Source organism: Papio anubis, chromosome 4 (assembly GCF_008728515.1).
Source record: "Papio anubis isolate 15944 chromosome 4, Panubis1.0, whole genome shotgun sequence".
In the NCBI taxonomy this organism is placed as follows: domain Eukaryota; kingdom Metazoa; phylum Chordata; class Mammalia; order Primates; family Cercopithecidae; genus Papio; species Papio anubis.
Genome location: NC_044979.1, coordinates 177983516 through 178004486, shown reverse-complemented (window position 1 = coordinate 178004486; position 20971 = coordinate 177983516). Strand labels below are relative to the sequence as shown.

Here is a 20971-nt window from a genome sequence, read left to right as displayed (position 1 = left end):
GCTTTAAGGTGGACTGAGCCAGCCGTGCGTGAGAAAGGAGACTGGGCGGCGTCTGGGGCTGCGGGTCAAACCCGGCCTTTCCGAATCATCAATGGCATGGACAGGAAACTGCTTCTTTCAAACAAACTGGAAATGCCAGCAGTTCAAGACTCAAGTCCTGAGAATGTCGCCCCTTTTGCAACCACAGGGGAAGAAGGGAGAAAGAAGGCCCAGGCTGTGTGCAGCTCACTGGCCGAAGTGAGGCGGGGGTCACGAGGCAGGGAAAGAACCTCAGGATCCGAGGGCGCTCCTTGCTGCCTCCCCACTCACTGGCCCTTGGGCAGGCCCTGTCCCTGCTAGGCTGTGGGACAGTCCCCACACCACCTCCTCAACTTCTCTCCTGGGGTATTCAGCCTCCAGCCTCATGCTGCCAGCATTCTCCGCTGGTGGGATCTGCATCCCCAGAAAAGGTGGTCTGCACTCCTCGGCCTGCCCCATTCTCAAAGGCCTCCTCTTTGAGACATCGCCGGATCCTGCCCCTTCCTGACGGCCTGGTGTCTTCTTGTCTTCTCCTTCCTCTCACTCACTCTGGCTCCCTGGGCGAAGAGCCCTCCACGTGCTCCTGGCCCATCCCCACTTCCTCTCAGCCAGTGTTCTGGTTTCCCCACTCAATAGCCCCTTCCCTTAAGCACTCTTCATCCCCTCGTCTGTCCTGTGGTCACATATGACACGGGGGAGCATGTTACTATTTCACTGGCACGTTTTCTCATAATCTAGAGCTGCAGCCACCGCGGGGCTTCCGAAACGTAAAGCAAACTGTTGGCCCTGCCAAAAATGAGAAGTTATCTCCCAGAAGCCATTTCCAGGTCAGAGTATCAGGGAATTCTTCTCTCAGGTCCCCAGAGGTCTTGCTTCTGCTCACTGGCTGCTATGATCCAAAGTTCAGTGTAGCCCACATTTAAACGCAGGCGGCCCCAGAGCAGGAAGTACCTCATGAACTGGTAGCCCTAGCTGGGATAGAACATGTCAACCGTTAAGCCCCATAAAGGTGACCATTATGGCAATACAGTTTGCATATCTGAATTCTTTTTAGCCTATGTTTCATCATAGTACTTGATTCAAAAGTGTGCCTCTCAAATCACCCTTCGTGACCTTGTGTTTCCAAGACTCTAGAAACCAGCAGATAGAAGAGAGTCCAGACCCCAGTCAGTGTGCGGAACTTAGTGTGTTCTAGCAGCGGACACTCACCCACATTCGTGATGTACAGGGGCAGCCAGAAGAGGAAAGTGTAGCTGACCAGCTTGGCGAACAGCAGACACAGCGAGAACTCTATCACGCCCTGAAAGAGAGAGCGGTCGGGCGTCTTCTCCAAATGTGGAGCCAGCAGGTGTGTGTAAATATGCAACAGAGTTAAATATGACTTCGCTCCCATAAAGACATCCTGTCTTTGGTCTGGCTTTAGCACCTCCAGACACGTAGTGGGGAGGGTGCTGCACTGCTGTGTGGTGCAGTGAGGATGCGGGAACTGTGGGGCACTCACCCCAGCAGATGCACCAGGGAGGGGCAGGACCCCTGACAGGGGCGGGGCCACAGCTGCAGCTACTCTACTGTCACATGGGGTGCAGGCCCAGTGTGGCCAGATTTTCTGCTTTTCAATTGAAGACAGAAAGCCCTATTTATCTATGAAATTTCTGAATTTTGAAATGGAGACTACCTTTTTTTTTTTTTTTTTTTTTTGAGACGAGACGGAGTCTTCCTCTGTTGCCTGGGCTGGAGTGCAGTGGCCGGATCTCAGCTCACTGCAAGCTCCGCCTCCCGGGTTTACGCCATTCTCCTGCCTCAGCCTCCCGAGTAGCTGGGACTACAGGCGCCCGCCACCTCGCCCGGCTAGTTTTTTGTATTTTTTAGTAGAGACGGGGTTTCACCATGTTAGCCAGGATGGTCTCGATCTCCTGACCTCGTGATCCGCCCGTCTCAGCCTCCCAAAGTGCTGGGATTACAGGCTTGAGCCACCGCGCCCGGCCAATGGAGACTACCTTTTAGGATCAAAACCCAGTGTCTTTACATCAGAGTAGAGTCAATGAAAACATGTACGGGTTTGATTTTCATACGACATCGGCTGGAAAACTTAGCTATTAAAGAAGTTCTCGTATAGCCGGGCGCAGTGGACTGAGTACTGAATGGCTCCTTCTTCTTCCCTGGAACTGAAATCACTGTAAATTATAAAGCCATCTGGAAACACACAGATCAAACAATTCCGACCATTCTGTCAGCACACAGGCATACAGGCTACTGCATCCCGCCTGTGAGTACTACAAACCAGTCCGCACCAGGGAAAACAACGAAGAGAGACACGTAGGTACGAGTGAGGAAATCGAGTGGTGGGTTCTGTCAAATGCCTGTTTGTGTTTGTTTTATGTCTACTTTCAGAAAGAGGTGGCACTTGTGAGATAAAAATTCCAGAGGCCATCTGAAAATTCAGAGTGAGAAATCCAGTAACACTGGTGCTGAATCCCCCGGCTGTCTGTGCACTGAAAATCAACCAAAACGGTGGCCGGGGGAACCCAGCGCTCCACCTCGCCAAATCATTCTAAAATGAAATGAGTTGATGTCTTCACAATTGATGAGGATGTGTGCGTGTAATTTACCGTATGCCTTTCACGGGCCTGGCATTGTGCTTAGCAGTCGTTAAATGACCTCACTTCATCCTCAGAACAACGTACGGTATTACCCCAGGGATGGAGCCCATGTGACAGATGAGGACATGGAGGCTCACAGTGTGCCACACTTGCCGGGAACACTCAGCTTGGTGGTGGCAGGGGGAGGCTTGAGTTGGGCCTCTGAAGCCCATACTGTCTATAGCTCCACTATATAAAAACCTGTATTTTTATAACTAGTGTGCACCCTACTTTAGTACAAGTATTTGGGGGTAGCTACAGAGGAGGGTATAGCAGAAAAGGTCACTAGTTGTTATTAAGGACACAATTAAAAACAAATCTTTTGACTTAAACCTAGCAGCTTCCACAGGCCGGCATGCACAGCCCTTTCCCCATGAACTGGTGTCCAGCCTGGGCTGGGACGTTCTCCTCTGGCTGAACACCGGCCCAGGGTCTGCCTCTGCAGGCCCAGTTTCTCCTGGGCACTGGAATCCTTTCTGTTCTGAAGTCCAGGTTCTCCCCAGTCTTTAATTTCTGTGATATGATTTTGAGGTCTGGATTGCACTGCTTGTGCTTCCAGCCCTGACCTGCTGAGGGACCTCGGGCCTGTGCCCCTGACCCTCTGCCTTTCTCTAGGTCGTGTCAGCAAGTGAGAGCTGTGTCTGCTCCGTAGTGCTCTGGCTATCAGTGCTGGAGGGCACGGCCTGGACAGTCCCCCCCAGACAGCCTGCCCAGCCCACATGGCAGGGTCTGGTCTCCCTCCCGTGCCCCTGCTCTCGGCTCTCTGCCCCCATCGGAAGAACACAGCCTCTCCACACCCTGCGCACGGCTCCTTAGATTCTCTGCTGAGGGAGTCCATGAATGTAATAAAAACTGAAAAAGCAGCAAGAAATCTCCTTACCGTGCCCGTCCCGCTCATCTGCTCCAAGTCAGCTCGTCCTCAAGACTGATCACCCACTGCGGGGCACGGTGGCGCCCTTCTAGTCTGGAGGCAAGGCCAGCAGTGCCAGCGAGGACCAGCCCGGTCCAGATTCTGACTCCAAGGTTTCTCCCGCCTGTGCTGCTTGTTCTTCCCTTGGTCCCTGCATCCTCCCTCTCACTCTTGGCATCCTCTGCTCACCACGCACGGGCAATCAGGCACTGAAGGCACCTTTTTTTTTTTTTTTTTTTGAGACAGAGTCTTACTCTGTCGCCCAGGCTGGAGTGCAGTGGTGTGATCTTGGCTCACCACAACCTCCGCCTCCTGGGTTCAAGCGATTCTCCTGTCTCAGCCTCCCAAGTAGCTGGGATTACAGGCGCCTGTCACCATGCCTGGCTAATTTTTGTGTTTTTAGTAGATACGGGGTTTTGCCATGTTGACCAGCCTGGTTTTGAATTCCCGACCTCAGGTGATCCGCCTGCCTCGGCCTCCCGAAGTGCTGGGATGACAGGCGTGAGCCACCGTGCCCAGCCCAAAGGCACTTGAAAGGGAAACAGAATCCAGCCAGGCTTGTGAAGGCCACGGCACTCAGTGACAGTGCCTCCCATGGGCTCACGCTCAAGGCCTGTGGGAGGGCAAGTGTACTGGGGAGGGAGGGGCAGGGCCACAGGGGCCAGGTAGTCAGGGACTACCACAGTAGTCAGGGCCTCAGTTCCCCAACCTGTCACGTGGGGGCAGGCCCAGGGCGCCAGGCTTTCCGTTTTTCCAGTGAAGGCAGGGAGCCCCATTTTTCTACGAACCTTCTGAATTTCTAAATGAAGAAAACGAATTTCAAAAAAAATTTCAACATGGTATGAGGCAAACCAAGTATCACTGCAGACATATTCAGTCCTGAAGCTACCAGTGTGCAGCGTCCGGCTTCGGCGATTTGAATCCCCGGGTTCCATAACCACAGATCTCTTTGTAAGCTTAATCATCAACTGACCAGACTTCCCACAGCCAGCGCAGCAGCCCTTTCTGAAACTGCTGAAACTCCTCCTGGGCATGTTACTTACTGGAATTTTCAAGGCTCCTGTGAAGCTGATGGCGGCTGTGCCACTCCCGCTGTCCCCGGGGAGAATGACGACGTGGTTCGGGTGGATGGAGCCCTTCCCATCTGAGAGCAGCAGGCACTGCATCTCGGGGTCCTGGAGGCAAATCCATTGGGAACAAAAGGGAAAGGTGTTACCAGCCGGGCAGTCTGGGTGAAGTGGGGCCAGGCTTCCTAATGACGAGGGTGCCTGGCGGCTCTCTCTTCCACTGCCTTGGAGACATCCTGGGTGACATTCCCACGTGGCCACTGCGTTACAATGATTAGCATTCATGCATTTTCATGAACAGCTAGGTACACACATCCTTGGAACCAGAAATTCTAGGAATCTATTTGCAAAAAATAATTTGAAAAGTAAAAAAATACGTATAAAGTAAAATGGATGTCACATCGAGAAAAATTAGAAAATTCAAATACATCCATACAAATGACATCTTGCAAAAAAAAAGGTTGGGAGATTTTAATGACAGGAAAATGCTTATGACACATTAAATAACACATCATTCAAAACTGCATGTCATTATAACCTCAAATAATGTTTAAATATCTACATATATAACTAGGCAACTATAGGATCTATTTCTAGAAAGAAAGCAGCTAAAATCTAAGCCAACAATGCTTGTCACTGAGTGGTAGAATTATGTGTAATTTTTATCAAAATGCTAATAAGAAATTCTTTACATGATCGTGTATTTTTTAGGAGCTCACAATGGCCATATATGACCAGAAACATTATTTTAAAATACACCAACATTATTTTAAAATACACCTATTCTGATACTTATGAATTCTGATCGTCTAGATGTTCCTAAAGGACAAAGTGTACATTCATTAAAGCAAAGAAGAGTGATCCCCAACCAACAGTGGGATTTCAAGTCAGAGCAAGGATAACATAAAAATAATGTTAGCCTGGGCCACACATAAGACCTCATCTCTAGGGAAAAAAAAATAGTGGAATGTGGTGGTATGCGCTTATAGTCCTAACTGCTCTGGAGGCTGAGGCAGGAGGATCACTTGAGCCCAGGAGGTTGAGGCTGCAGTAAGCTGTGATTGTGGGGCTGTACTTCAGCCTGGGCAAGACCCTGTCTCAAAAAAGAATGAAAATAAAATAAAAATGTTCTTCATGAATGAACTATGAGGTTCAAGGTCTTACAAAGAAATGCTTCTATGTATCTCAGACCTTTCACAAAATCAAACAGCCTTGTGGTACTTATCTCACTATAACCTGTTTTAAGTTGGACTAAAAATGTAGTTTAATTAAAAAAAAAAAAGAAAGAAAATGGTAATGTATTCCACATTCCCCTGTCCCTTGATATTTATAATTTTCTTCCAGTGGAAAAAAGAAATTTGGAAACCGGGTGGCAGGTGGGACTGAGTGCAGCCCAGTGTGGGCACCCAGCGGGTGGCCTCGGGGGCAGCTCAGTATCTACGTCCCCCAGGAAGCCCGGCTTCACGGCTAGGACTCTGGCATGGACAGCGGGTCTCTGATGAAGATACTCACATGTGGCCACATAGTCAGGTGCTCTGGAATGAAGATGACAAGCCTGAGTGCAAATGCCTAACATGCTTCCGATGATAATTCCATCACGGCATGTGAAAACAAAGAATGGCGACTGAGTTTCAGAATAAACTTTTCTCTCATGAGTTCTGCTAATCGTCCAGTTTAGGAAACTGAATCAGTAATGCTCTACTGTGGCTAAACACTGGAATCTTCTGTGGGGGGCTTTGAGAAGCCCCGAATTCCCCCAGCCCAGCTGAAGCAGCCCCTGGGGCAGCCCCAGGCGAGTTCCACTCATAGTAAGTTGAGGGCTACAGGACTTCGCAGGCTGTTCTGTAGGAAACAGGCTAAGCAGTGGGTGAAATGCAACCAGCTGGAGAAAAGTCAAATGGAAAGAGGCCGCTTAGGCAGGAGAAGCGCACCCTCTGACCCACTGAGAAGTGACTGCAGGTCGACACAGAAGATCTACCTGGCCTCAGGTAGGACCCAGATGCCCAAGGGCCACCCACGGCCCTTGCAGGATTTGTGAAGTGCTCCAGGGTCCACTTGCTGGGCTGGTTTAAAGCCACAGACACAGACCCTCTGCTCCTTATCTAAGCAGCAAGGAGCCCCCTAGACAGACAGAAGGCTCTGTTTCTGCTGGGAACAGGCCCTGTGCTCACACCCACTCATCTTAAACAGGACTCGAAGCCACCACGCCCCAGTTGTTTGCTTCTGGAGGAGATGGGAAAGAAAGTGTGGGGCCATGGCTGGTTTTCCAAAACAAACAGGGGGGCTGCTGCTGCCTCCTCCTTACATAGCAAACAAGAAGCCACCGGTGGACCAAGACAAGGCTGGAGGCCAAGAGGCACCTCTGCCTCTAAATAAGCAGTTTCCAGTCTGTGTCCCAAGAGCCCCAGATGGGATCTGTGGAGCCCCCGGCGGGTGTGGGGGCTTCTGTGGCCAGTGCACTCCACGCTTAGGGCTTACACTTTCAAAGAGAAAAGGGCTCCCTCTACTAAAACACACACACACACGCACACACATGCACAACAAAAATCCACACAGATGCACGTGGGGGGACTGTGTAATAATGACCGCTCTATCCAAAAATGCTAAGCTCACCCCGCTACCCGATGCTGTCTGCAGCTTCCCTTAGGAAAGGCCATCGCAGAGAGATTTGTGGAATCCCCACTTGGCGTGCAAAGTGCATGGCGGAGTCACATTCAACCTCCAAATACCCACTCCGCACTCATGCTGTGTTTGGTGGGCCCAACAGTTCTTGAGCCACAGTCAATCAGAAGGATCCTCAGAGACGTCAAGGAGGAAAAGTGACAAGTGACTACAGGGACGGCAAGTGCGACTGTCCCCAAAACAATCCTCTAAAATGCCCACGGGGACTTGTGGGCTCGCCACGTGGCCAAGTGACAGCAGAGCCTCGTTCTCTTTCCCACATTTGCTCCCCACCCCGCAGCTTTCTTTACACGTCTCTTCACGAGGCCACGGAGAAAGTGCCTGCCATGTGACATAATTTAGCAGTTGTCTGAAAAGGAGTGGAGGTCAGGGGCCCAGTGGTCACTCTGGGAAAGGGGACATCCAGGGTGTCCAGCCAAACTCACGGGGCACACTCCCAGCTGACCCTGACCCAAATGCAACGGCAGGCCTGCCGAAAGGGGGCGCCATGTAAGCGCGGCCAGCACGCGCCCGGTCGTGGTCATCTGAAGCATCACCCTCAGCCTGAAACAAGGCCTGCCAGTGCCTTTACTTACGTAACTGGCTCCTTGACAGCAAGTTCGTAAACAGCCTTTCTTAGAAGGGCCGGAAAAGGAAAGAGAGAAGCTATACTCAGAAGCCAGGGCTAGTTTTATGGGTCAGTTACTGCACCAGAAGAAAGGGCCTGTGGTCTTGATTCAGAGCAGGTGGCCGGCTTCAGTATCATCAGAGAGGGGCCACAGTCTTTTGGACACTGATTGGGACATGATTTGTTTAAATGTGAATTCAGTAGTACAGATTTTAAAGCATTTTGGTTAAATTAGTCACTGCCTGCGATCTCCTTAAAATCCAAGAACCCAGATGCATGAGACATAATTTTTCCCTTTTCTAATATTTCAGCCACCACAAATAAATTTCCCCAGTCAATAAAAAAGTGAGACGCATGTTTAGTACATTAATCCTTTAAGCCATTTGATTTAAAAGGTAGGGAGAGCAGCCCCTCACACATGCCGGAGGGGGCCCTCTCCCAGAGGAGGCCCTGTGTCTGTAGAAGGTTAAACCTGATTTAGAGGCCGGGCATGGTGGCTCACGCCTGTAATCCCAGCACTTTGGGAGGCCGAGGTGGGTGGATCACCTGAGGTCAGGAGTTCAAGATCAGCCTGGCCAACATGGTGAAACCCTGTCTCTACTAAAAAATATAAAATTCAGCCAGAGGTAGTGGTGGGTGCCTGTAATCCCAGCTACTCGGGAGGCTGAGGCAGGAGAATCGCTTGAACCCAGGAGGCGGAGGTTGCAGTGAGCTGAGATCGTGCCACTGCACTCCAGACTGGGTGACAGAGTAAGACCTTGTCTCAAAACAAAACAAAAAACCAAACCAAACCAAACCAAACCAAAACAAAAACCCTGATTTAGAAAGAGAACAGCTTATAACTTCAATGATTAAACTCAAATTTAAAATGCCTGCTGTGTCTTGGTGTGGTCAGCTAAGCAGCAGCAATGTGAGGAGCTTCTACGAGGATCGAGGATGGGAAGGGTAGGGGACAGGAGGCTCAGGTGCCAGCGGTGGCAGAGCCTGCACTGAGGGCTCCCCACTGCAGATGACAAGGCAGATTAACTTAGCATTTCTGTGTCCCGAATTCCTCATCTGTGACACGGGGGAAGGGGAGATGCCTCTTTCTGTTACCTGCTTCTCCTTTACCTTTTCTTGGTCGCATAATGTCAGTTTTCTGTGTGCACCTCATGTGGCCAACCCACCATGTGCCCCTCACCCTGACACCCTCTGTGCTCAGGCACCTGCAGACTCTCCCTCCAGTCTCTCACAGCTCTGTTCCAACACTGTCTGCCTAGGGAAGCCTACCCCAAGGCCCACTGAAAATAGAGCCTGCTCAGTCTGTCTTCCTTGTACTTGGCACCGCTTGGGGGATGTCTCTGCTTGCTTTCCGTCTGCACCAGCACTACCCCCCACACCTGGAATAGTGCCTGGGACATTGAAAGCTGCGGAGCTGCTGAATGAATGAATTGGTTAAGTGTAAAATCCAAAGAAAGCCAATAAGGGCAAACTCAAATTTTACTGAAGAAATTCAATGAGACCTAATTTTTTTAAGACCTGGATGTTTGTGACACACGTCACATAGGCAGAGGGACAGAGAGAGCTGACGAGGCTCAAAGGAGTTTTCCTGCAGCTCCGACATTCTAGGAAGTGTGTGTGACTTACCAGAGGCCTGTTCTTTTCGGTCTTCAAGATTTGCTTCTGGAGTCTCAATCTGTTTGTACCATTCTCAGAGCCTTTTGAGTGCTGGGGAAAAAAAAAAAGTTTCATTAGAGCAATACTGATTCAACAGCTAGAAATTAAACCTGGCTTTACTGTAGCAAGGATACTTACTATTGTCCCAAAAAAGCTACCAAGAGGACATAAGACAACTGATTTAAACAGAGTAATGGTTGGTCTCAACACTCCAGACTCTCAGATAATAGAATGTGAAAATCAAATCCTCTCTTGAAGAAAGGGCTAAGACAGAGGTGTAACCAAATGTAAAAATATCCATTAACTTTTCTTAATGGCTGTGAAATTGTTTCAACGGTTTTGAAATGAAAAGGCACAGAACCATCTTTCCGTTTAACATGTGAGGAACACCTGCCCTCCCTAGGCCAGCCGATTGCTTCTGCAGGAAGAAAACCCTCCCTACGGGAGGAGAGTGTGGAAGCCCAGAACGCGCTCAACAGCCCCAGAATGCGCACCTGCCGCTAGGGGGTAGGGATGTGGAAGGACTGCGCTGAGAGCGCCAAACCTCAAAATCATTTCCGAATTATCTCCTGTTACCAAGTGAAAAGTGAAGAAATGAAGGCAGTTTCTTGGGCACTAGAATAAACGTACCATTTCCTAATCATTATTTCTTTAGGGCTCTATGTAGAACCCCTTTTGAAGATAATTAATGGTATAAAAATAATTGTTGAAATTCTCTAATGGTAAAATTTCATTTTCTTTAAGAAATAGTCTAAGCAAACTTCCTTTAAAATAAGGAATTAGTCTGTACTTAGAAAGATGTTATTCATTCACTCTAGTATAAATCATAACAACACAATTTCTCAGGCTTAGAGAGGCCCAGGCGATTTAGGTTTCTGGCACTGGTGCTGGATCCATTTGAGGAGAAAAAACCACCAGGCTCGCACGCCACCTGTGAGATCTGCAAGTAGAGGTCTGCGAGGCCTCCAAACGGCGGGAAACACGGGGAAGACAGAGCATGGGTTAAACTTCGTTCAGATGCACAGTGAGATCCCACCCTTTACATTTCGAGGCATTTCCCCTGAAAAGGTTTCTGAAGGTTAAGAAAAACTACTGATTTTATTACCTGAAAATGTAACAAACTATCTTTAAAAATACGTTTGTTTTGTGCTCAGATGGAGTGCAAAGCCTGCCAGGCTAGGGGTGATGATCTGGCCGGTTCATCCTCCGACCGTTCCAGGCAGAAGCAGAGATGGGCTCCTGCTCCCCAGCATTTGGGCCCCCCACAGTATGCAGAGGCCGCCAGCATTACCTGGGCCCTCTTCTTTCTGCTTTTCAGCCGGGAACGTGGGTGCTCAGGCAAAGCCTATCTTACAATTCCTTTTCAGTTTGATGTGGTCAGCTAAGCAGAAATAATGTTAGGAAATGCTAGGAAGTCTCCTGAAAGGGAAGGGGGCCTGTCCCTAATTTCCTTTCCCTCCTTCCTGCTGGCTGGAATACAGATGTAATGGCTAGAGCTCCAGCAGCCACTGACCAATCATTCACTCATTCATTCAGCAAATAATTATTAAGCATCAACTTTGTGCCAGGCACTATTCTAACTGGTTGGAATATATCACCTTTGGCATGAAGCCATGCACAGGGGAAGAACGAAAAGACAAGAGGTATCTGTGTCCCTGACACTGAACACACACACCCCACACCATCCTGGGCTGGCTCGCTCTAGATTTCTTGAATAGAGTAGGGAAATACTTTCCAATCTTGTTTTAGTCACTGCCTGTGGGCTTTTCTATTGCTTGCTGCTGAACATAACCCCAACTAATATGAAGATATTAATAAAAAGCATTAATTTTGGCACAACTGATACAGGGTTTTGGACCCAATGAGGTCCTAGATTAGGGCACAAAATAGATATTCTAAACCTAAGTAACCTAGAAATCAAATATAAATCAAAAGAACAAGTCCCTATGGCTCTTCAATAGCACAGGGCAGAAGCATAAAGAGACACATTCTTATTAGCACCCTCAGACTCAAGGCAAATGGTAAAGGATTGAATACTCTCTTTCATATTAATTGTGATTCATTTGAAACAAAAACTAATTAGAAAAATCAAATCTGGATCCGATCAAGGTTTCCAGTTTACAGGAGATACAGGGGATAGAGGGAAATGTGAAACACACCCCAGGCACAAGGTCAGCAAAGCCTCAAATGTGGGAAACTTGGCAGAAAAAAATGACCATTTTTTATTTTGACAAAAATAATTCAAAGGAAAATAACACTAAACCAAAAAACCAAACATTGAGGTCTCATAAATTAGAAGAGGTTTAAGAGGTATATTAAATTCACCAATCACAAGAAGTGGACCTTGCCTAGGCCTTGCTTAAACACAGTGCAAAATCATTTATGAGACAATCAGCAGATCTGACCACTGAGTAGTTGTGTGATAACAGAAAGGATTATAGATTTAAAAAATTTATAATAGCATTGTTGAGACAGAATTCACATACTGTACCATTCACTTATTTAATGTTCACAATTCAGTTGTTTTTAATTCAGAGTTTTGCAACCATCACTAAAATCTGAGAACATTTTCATCACCTTCAAAAAACCCCATACCCATTAGCAGTCATCCTCCCTTTCTTTCCACCCTAGTGCCTGACAACCACTCATCTGCTTTCTGTCTCTAGGTTTGCCTATTCTGGACATTTCGTATGAATGAAATCATATAATATGTGACCTTTTGTGACTAGCTTCTTCTGCTTAGCATCATGTTTTTTGATGCTATTGTAAATGAAATGGCCTTAGTTTCATCTTTGGATTGTTGATTGCTAGTTTATAGAAATATAACTGATTTTTGTATACTGGTCTTGTTTCCTGCAACCTTGCTAACTTGTTAATTCACTCTAACCATTTTTTTTGAGGACTCCTTATGATTTTCTGTATAAAAGATCACGTCATCTGCAAAGAGAAGTAGCCTTACTTCTTGTCCAATCTGCATGCCGTTTATCCTTTTCTCGTCTAACTGTCCTGCTTGCAGTACGATGGTAAATAGAAGTGGCAAGAGCAGGCCTCCTCGTCTTGCTCCTGATCTCGGGGGAAAGCACCCGCTTCACCATTAAGCTCCGGGGTGTGGGTTTCATTAGATGCCTTTTGTCAGGTTCGGGAAGTTGCTTTCTGTTCCTAGTTTGTTGAGTGTTTTCACATGAAAGGGTGTTGGGTTTTGTCCAATGTTTTTCCTGCTTATACTGAGATGATCATGCAGCTTTTGTCCTTTATCCATTCATATGGAGTATTACATTAACATTACCTGTTAAACCAACTGTGTATTCCTGGGATAAATCCCACTTGATCATGGTATATAATCCTTTTGTAGGTGGCTGAATTCAGGTTGCTGGTATTGAGTTTTGCATCTACACTCATAAAAGATACTGGTGTACAGTTTTCTTAAGAGGTTTTAGTCTTTTGTTATTACGATAATACCTCATAGAATGAATTAGGAAGTTTCCCCCTACTTTTATTTTTTGAAAAAGTTTGTGAGCAATTAGTATTAACTCTTCTTTCAACGTTTGGCAGAATTTACTAGTAAAGCCATCTGGTCCTGGGCTTTTCTTTGAGTGAAATTTTAAAATTAACAATTCAACTTCTTTACTTGTTTTAGATCTATTCAGATTTCCTCTCTCTCGAGTCAGTTTTGGTAGTTTCTGTCCTTCTATGAATTTTTCTATTTATTCTAAGTTTTCTAATTTGTTGGCATATAGTTCCCTCATAATCTATTTTATTTTGGTAAAGGTGGCAGAAATGCCACCTTTCCTGGTCCTGATTTTGGTTATTTGAGTCTTCCTTTATTATTGCTCAGTCTAGGTGCAGAATGATCAATTTTGTTGATCTTTCCAAAGAACCAACTTTCGGTTTCATTGATTTTTTTTCTACTATTTTTCTATTCTTTGCCATTGGTTTTTAAGTGTGATAATGGTATATCACATTTTGTTTCACATAAAAGGGTCCTTATATTTTGGAAACATACTGAAGTAGTCAGAGACAAAATATTAAGATGATTGCTATTTGTTTGCAAAATACATCAGCAGGAGGTGGGAAGGGGCAGTATTAGAAGGAGCGTTTGAATCAGATTGGCCAACTGTTGGAAACCTGGGTGATGGGGTACAGAGGGGTTCATTATACTGTTATTTTTACCTTTTTATATGTTTAAAGTCTCCATAACAAAAACTTTGAAATATTGGAAAAAATTAGAACTTTATCCTAAAAATAACACTTCCACATGGGAACTTCCCAGAACAAGTCAGCATATCTGAAATCTCTTACAAATGCATTTTGCGCCCATATGTGATAAAGGGAAGATACTACAGAAGGACAGCAGCTATTGGGACATTGGCCAAACTGCCCTCAGCTCCCTCGGGAAGGCCTGTGACAAGGGTCTTGTCAGTGTTCTGCACAGAGCAGGTAACATTCCTGCAGGAAAAAGAACTTTGGGGCTGTTGGCAGAAGCTGATGAAATATCCCCAGATATCAGTCATCTCTCCCTCTGCGACCAGCCAACACGGAGAGGAAAGGGGACGAGAAGCTGTTTCTCTGGACCACCTGCCCCATGGCACGTCGGGGACACCTGGGCACCATGGGATCTCAGTGAACTGCTCGGAGAGGATTTGAACAAAAAGAATGAAACACAGGCTTCAGCCCCAAACTCACACACACAAAAGAGCAGAAGCAGAGCCCCTCACTTAGATCTCAGTGAACTGCTTGGAGAGGATTTGAACGGGGAGAATGAAACACAGGCTTCAGCCCCAAACTCGTACGTACAAGGAGCAGAAGCAAGGCCTCTCGCTTAGATGCGTTCTCATATTCCTAAAAGCTGTGTGTGAGGAAGACCCGCCCTCCCCCAAACCCCCTGCACGCCTGCTTCCTATCCTCAGGCCTGGCTGCCCCTGGTGGGAAAAGCTCTTCTTAGAGGGCAGAAGATGTTCCAGGGCGGAAGGTGTGCGCCGAAGTTCTCCCCAGTCTCGAGATGGGTGATCCAGGCAGCTTTAAGCTACTTCACAGCACAACTGTACAAGCTTGGAAATTGAAATTCATGCTCGTGGCAGGAACACGGCTTTTAAAAACATTTTAAAATATCAACTATAGTTTTAAAAACATCATATGGTGTTTGACCTTCCTGAAGGCACTGGTTTGCAACTTTCATTTTGTTTCTTTGTTTTTGTCATCAAGTATCAGAACCCTTCTTTCCGTATGGATCATACCCAGGAGCCCGATGTATTAAAAGACAGAAAGAGGACTCTGGCTCCCTCTCCTGCACGAGGCCCGGTGGCGCTCTGGGCGCCGGGACCCAGAGATGATCCAGGCCGGAGGGGCTCACACCTTTCTGTGAGGGTGACAGAGATCGACCAGATGAACTGGTGAGGATTTCACATGGGGTGACATGGAGCCACTGGACTGTGTTATGCAGGGGCTGATGTGCTCTGACGTCTGTTTCAAGACAGTCTCTGCAAGTGAGGTGTGAAGAAGAGATTCTGGGGAGCAAAGTGCATCGTTCTAGGAAGCTGATGAGCAGTGGCTCGGAGGAGAGCTGACGGTGGAGACGGGGACCAGGGTGTGATGAGCAGTGGCTCAGGGGAGAGCTGACGGTGGTGATGGGGACCAGGGTGTGATGAGCAGTGGCTCGGGGGAGAGCTGACGGTGGTGATGGGGACCAGGGTGGTAGAGGTGGAGGAGGTGAGTGTGTTTCCATTCCACACCCCCTCACAGAGCAGAACTGACAGAACATGGCCAAGGATGGGGTGCGGGGCTGAAGGGGCATTGGGCTGGCTTCTCGGGTCTGGCCTGTCCACAGGGTGGACAGCAGCTTCCTGACTGAGACGGGGGATGCTGGGGGATCGGTGTGTTCAGGGGTAAAATCAAGAGATCTCTGGTCGTGTTGTCTGAAGGACACCCAGACATCTCCGTGGGAAGGTTGAGTGGCGGTGAAATCTCAGATTGTGGAGTTCAGGGGAGGGGTCACTCTGGGGACAGCATGGGGACTCGACATCAACGCACCTGGGGGCACTAAAAAGCCTGGGCGCACTCTCCTGCAGTGAGTGGGCAGACAAGGAGAGAGGAGGCCATGAAGCAGCCTGGGGGCACCCCCACATCTGGGGTCTGACACTTGGCACAGATGTGACTAGCATGTTAGCCCTGGGAGGGGAGCCTTTCCCAGAGGGAGGGAAGCATCAGGTCAGATGCAGGTGACAGGTCCAGCAGGGTGAGGCCGGAGAGCTGACCTCCCCATGTGGCCAGGTGATGTTGCTGGGACCTGGATGGGCTGTTACCATGGGGTGGCGGTGGCCTGCAGAGAGGAGGGGTGTCATGCCAGTGGAGATGGGGAGTGGGGCAGCTGGGAGCAGGCATGAGAGCCAGAGGGGCTTCCTTCCAAGACAGCCATCAGTACTACATGAGTGTGCCGGGAATGATATTTGGGGCAGGGGGTGTGTCTGCAGGAGACAAGTCCTGGGCCATGAGAGGGAGGGGACTGGTACCATGGGAGGGCTGGCCTTAGCCAGGTGGGAAAGTGGCCAGTGGTGACTGGCCGTGGGCAGAGGCAGCTAGGGCAGGGCTCGTCCACGGCAGCTGACACGATTAGCAATCTTGCCTGCAGGGCCTACGCTGGCTGAGCTGGGCAAGGGTATAGAAGGGAAGGAATGGCGTGCTGGGCAGACCTCTCAGCCACCTGAGATGTGTAGCCACCAACTTAAGTGATGGCAGCCAGCTGACACATGCATTTTTCCTCAGTCACGCTGAGGCCCCCGGGGAAACCAGGAGGTCTCCACCCCTCAGGAGGCCTGGCCAGGACCCAGCCTTTGGTTTCCCTTAGCATGAAGCCCTCCATCTGGACGGCATCGAACCTCTTGTCTGGGTTTTGTTGATAAGGTTATTATCAGCAAAGCCCAGAACAGAGTATTCTCTATTCCTAGAACTGCCAATATTTTGAGGGTGGGACTTCTGTCTACCCTGTGTGTTTCTGTCTGACACCACAAAGGCAGGAGCAGGCTGGGGAAGTGGTCAGAACACTTGGCGAACTGCACACTGTTCTAGAAGAGGACAAGAAAATAGGGTCCTTACCGTCAGCAGGGTGGAGGAGCATCTGACGTCCTTCGGATCTGAAAGAGTAAACATGAGTCCAGGCTGAGCAGGTCCACCACCATGGCAATGCCAAGTAAGCTACGGGACCCCAGGGCAGGGCAACACGGGAGCACCGGTGGTGAAACTGGACCGTATGTGGGATTCACGTTAAATGAGTGGATTTGAGCTGCTCGTGCCACAAAAACAAGAGCGGACAGCTGTGAGTTGCGATGGCTATGTTAACTTGCTTCGCTTTACTAGTAACCTTTTTACTATCTCTATGTATCTGTAACACCATGTTATATACCTTAAATATACACAATAAAATTTAATAAAACACAAGATGCCATCTGATACCTTTACTAAATTGGCATTCATTTCAGAAAAAAGCCATTGCCATAGCATGGCAGGTGAGGGCAAGGGCACAGCTTGGCTGGCCCACCAGCGACCCCACACATGCCCTGCCTGTCCCCAGTCACCCGGCCTGGCAGCCCACTTGTGTGCAAGGTGGGTACGGCAGATCACCGCCAGCCAATGCCAACACTGTGAACATGAACACTACTTTAAATATGGAAAATACTTCCCAGCGTGGCCAATAATCACAAGCAGAGCATGCAGACGCCGTGTGGACAAGCCCCAGAAGGAAAGCAAAGCCAGGAAAAGCACAGCAGGAGAGCGAGGCTGGAAGAATGTCTGTAATGAGGTACTTCATGTTATGAAATTCATTAGAAATAAAAATGAGTGGAGATAAAACATCTATCTTGATACGGAACAAACATCTTTATGTCAACACCAGGAAGGGAGGAAACTTGAAAAGGAACAGAACCAGAAGTGAGGCTTCAGCTTGTCCTTCACAGACGCCAGCGACCTGCCCTGAGCAAGGTGGGAACCCAGAGTCAGACCCCAGGGCTCTAGGTGCCACGGGAAACCAGCCCTACTGCTTCTCGCTCCATCTCTGCAGCCCCCCTGACTACCCAGCACCTTTATCACCTTGGATGAAACTGGTTACTGGCTTGCAACCCGAACTGAGCTCCAGGGCTGCAGGCTTCCCACGGCCAAGTCCATTCCCACACAACACAGGGGGACGTCATGGAGAGGCATGCAGCCGCCGAGCACACTCCTGCTGGCCTCGAGGCCCCGCCCATGCCATAGGGCCAGGTGGGTCTGCACCCAGAGGTCCGCGGCTGGCTGCGGGGTATGCTGCCCTCCTGTCCTGGGCACAGCCCACAGGGCGAGGCCACTGACCAAGGACACGTGGTCGGCATGCTGGGCAGTTCCAATGGTCCACCTGTGATGTGTGGTCACCAATTTAAAGGACATCAGCCAACTCACCCCATTTGTATCCACTCACAGTGTGATGCCCCCAGGGGCAAGCCAGGGGGTCCCCCTGATATGGCTCTTCCAGGACTTTCACCTTGAGAGACTTGAGCACACATGTCCCTTGGCTGGGACACATCTGAGAACAGCTTCATAAAGGAGACTTAGAGAGGCCTGAGAAGGGAGCAGGGGATGCCCTGTCCTTTGGGGCTCACCCTGGGCAGGAGACAGGAGTGAAGGCGTAGCAGAGAAAGCCATATCCTCTGTTGATCGCAAGAATGGCGCGTCTGATGCCTTTAGTACCTACCCAGGGTCGGTGATTCGGGACCAGGAGGGGCAGAAACAAACCAAGGGGTGCTTGATGTTTTCTCCCTATCTGCAAAGAGCTCCCGTTCTCAGACTCAGCATCCAGCCACTGTTGTCACAGCTGGGTCTCATCATTCAGACACAGTGTACCTCCCAGGCACGAGGGGAAAGAGTGTCAGACAGATTCCCTGGGCACGAGGTTCTGGTAGCTTGGTTTTGTTTGGCTAGAGATGAAGCATGCAGCCCTCCTGTAGGTGAGCGGGCCTGTGGCCAGAGAGGACCCAGCGACAGGGGGCATCTGGCTCATTGCTATCTGCCCAAGTTGGATCAGGGAGGCTTATTCACAAGAGCCGAGTTCGCTCCGCTTACAGAGACAAGCATCAACACAGCGCCCTGAATGCCTGGAGCGGGCGCTGAGGTCCCGGCCATTGAGCAAGCTCCTTTCCCTTCCACACGTCCTCTCCTCCCCAGAGCCAGCCCCTTTCCAGTTGAGGAAGAGAATAGAAGGCTCCGTGGACTCTACCCTCAGGCAGGAGACAGCCAGGGGCCCCTGTGCGCTAACAGAGAGGCACATTATTCTCCGGGTGGCTGGTGTCTCAAACACCTGGACAGCAGGGGCACAGAACTCCAGGTTCTAGGAATCAGAGCGGAAAACCAGTGGCGGAAACGGCCTTTCTCAGAACTGCAGTGACACACCAGACAGAGCTGAAAGCCACAAGTTGGCCCACTGGTGAGGGAGCCAGAGCCCCACCCATCCCACAAGGTCCCTGCTCAGGCTGTCCAGGGTGTGGCCAAAGGCTTACTCAGCCTCTGCAGAAGGGGGGAAAGGGGAGCTGAGTGCAGACCGGGGCCCCCACTTTCTGCTCACAGCAATGGGTGTGTGTCTGAACATTCCTCATCTGAATGTTTATTTCCATTTTCACCAACAGAGAAGCATGAGGTGAGAGTCTCTGAACTCGCAGAGCGGCCGGATGATGGTTATCTTAAAAATTAAAAGGTTAGCTTTTGCAAGACACAAAAAGTGAGCAACTAAATGGAATATGGATTAACTTCTGCATGCAGAGTTGAAGTGATACGCAATGCCCAGCATGGCTGCAGGGAGCTGGCTCTGAGTGTCCCTACCGGGCAGGCAGCAGGAGGGAGCTGTCTCCTGCCGTATGGTTTCACGGTGCTTTAAACTCAATCGAAGAACTAAGGGTTGAGTACAGCTTATCAGAGTGGCTGGCAGGAGTCGAGCCTCTGTCATGTGACCGCTGGGGCCACCTGGGGGTCTCTATTCTTGCTGTAACTGTCCCGAGTCTTCTCAGCACCAGAGCCTGGCGGATCTCTACTTCAAAAATGAATTTCAAATTCAGTTAAATCAAAAGTTTGCTACTGAATCTGAAATGGAATAAGGGATTTGATTTTCCAAGAGATACCTTTTACCCAGTTAAGATATTAAGTAAGTCTTTTATAACACTGTCCAAGATATATCTTATCAGAAGGCAAAGAGCTGACCGGGTCCAATTCAGGTTTCGGTGGCAAGATGGGCGTGAGAGGGAACAGCCTGTGGGGAAATGGAAGACTCCCAGGCACGAACGCCTGATGCTGAGGCAAGGGAGGGCAGGAGGACGGGAGGAAGGAATGTAGACATGGGTCACTCCAGAAATCGGGGGAGAGTAGAAAATCCAGCAAGACCAGGAGAGAACCGGCTCCCCAAGGAAGTCTCCCTGACAAGAAGAGCGCTGAGGTAGCCACAGGCAAACAGGGCGCTAGGCCACGCAGCTCTCACACTCGTCCCTGAGGCCCACCCGAGCAGGGAAACCCGAGGCCTCCCTTGGTGGGTGGTCTCCAAGGCCACGTGCACTTACGTTCAATGAGGAAGAGAAAGCACACTATCCCCATGGCTGCCACGATGGCCCCAGGCACAACGAAGGACAGGCCCCAGCACGTGGACACCCAGTAGCCAGCGATCAACGACCCCAAGATGTTGCCTACGGAGGTGTGGGAGTTCCAGACCCCCATAATCAAACCTCTCCTGCAACACAACAAAACAGAAGACAGAAGATGGAGCTGAGAAGCTGAAACGAGTCCAGCAGTGCAGGGCGCAGCAGTGCCTGTAAAGCAGGCAGTCAGTGCAGAATCAATGAGGACCGTGCAGACTCTGCTTCCGTGGCATGCAGGACTCGCGATGCTCACGAGAGCTGATCTGTTTACGTGGCCTCAGGCTGTGCCATCACCCATTCCACCTCTTGCTCTGAACGCTTTGTGTACTCAAGAAGAAAGAGGCCTTTCCCTGAAAGTCTTGGAAGGCCTGAAATTAAAATTTGTGCCTCTACAATCAATTAATACATAGTCACTTGATGAACTGTCATTTGAACAAAACTCATGGAGGCACACACCAGGTGAACGAGGCACAGTACCTAAGACTTAAGACCTGATGACGCCGGTGTTCCCGTTTTAGCTTCTGCATCTTGTTTGGTATCTTCCACCACAAATAAGCCTTTGGCCTGGCTGAGCTGAATTTTACACAGCCATTTACAAATAAATCTGGACTCGCCAGAGGCTGGGTCCCAGCTCTGCTACTTTGGTGCTGTGTGCTGGGTGACGCAGGTTGGGAATTCCCAAACTCCCATGTTAACATGTAGCTTCGGCTTCAAAAGGCCTGGGGCAGGGTCCTGGACTCTGCATCTCCCACAAC

General features: G+C 49.4%; 1 protein-coding gene across 15 annotated transcripts in view; it reads right to left on the bottom strand.

Annotated features, from left to right (window-relative positions):
• The window catches only part of SLC37A1 (solute carrier family 37 member 1), an 82017-nt gene that overhangs the window by 17526 nt on the left and 43520 nt on the right, over positions 1–20971 (bottom strand). For 14 of the 15 annotated variants that reach the window (XM_009202199.4, XM_003895443.4, XM_021935468.2 and 11 more), the window contains 5 exons: positions 20142–20308; positions 16669–16706; positions 9550–9630; positions 4611–4742; positions 1228–1318 (listed from right to left, as the gene is read on the bottom strand). In XM_009202199.4, the coding sequence (XP_009200463.1) occupies positions 1228–1318; positions 4611–4742; positions 9550–9630; positions 16669–16706; positions 20142–20308 (509 nt within the window). The remainder of the gene's footprint in view (positions 1–1227; positions 1319–4610; positions 4743–9549; positions 9631–16668; positions 16707–20141; positions 20309–20971) is intronic. The other variant, XM_031665769.1, reaches the window with a different exon arrangement.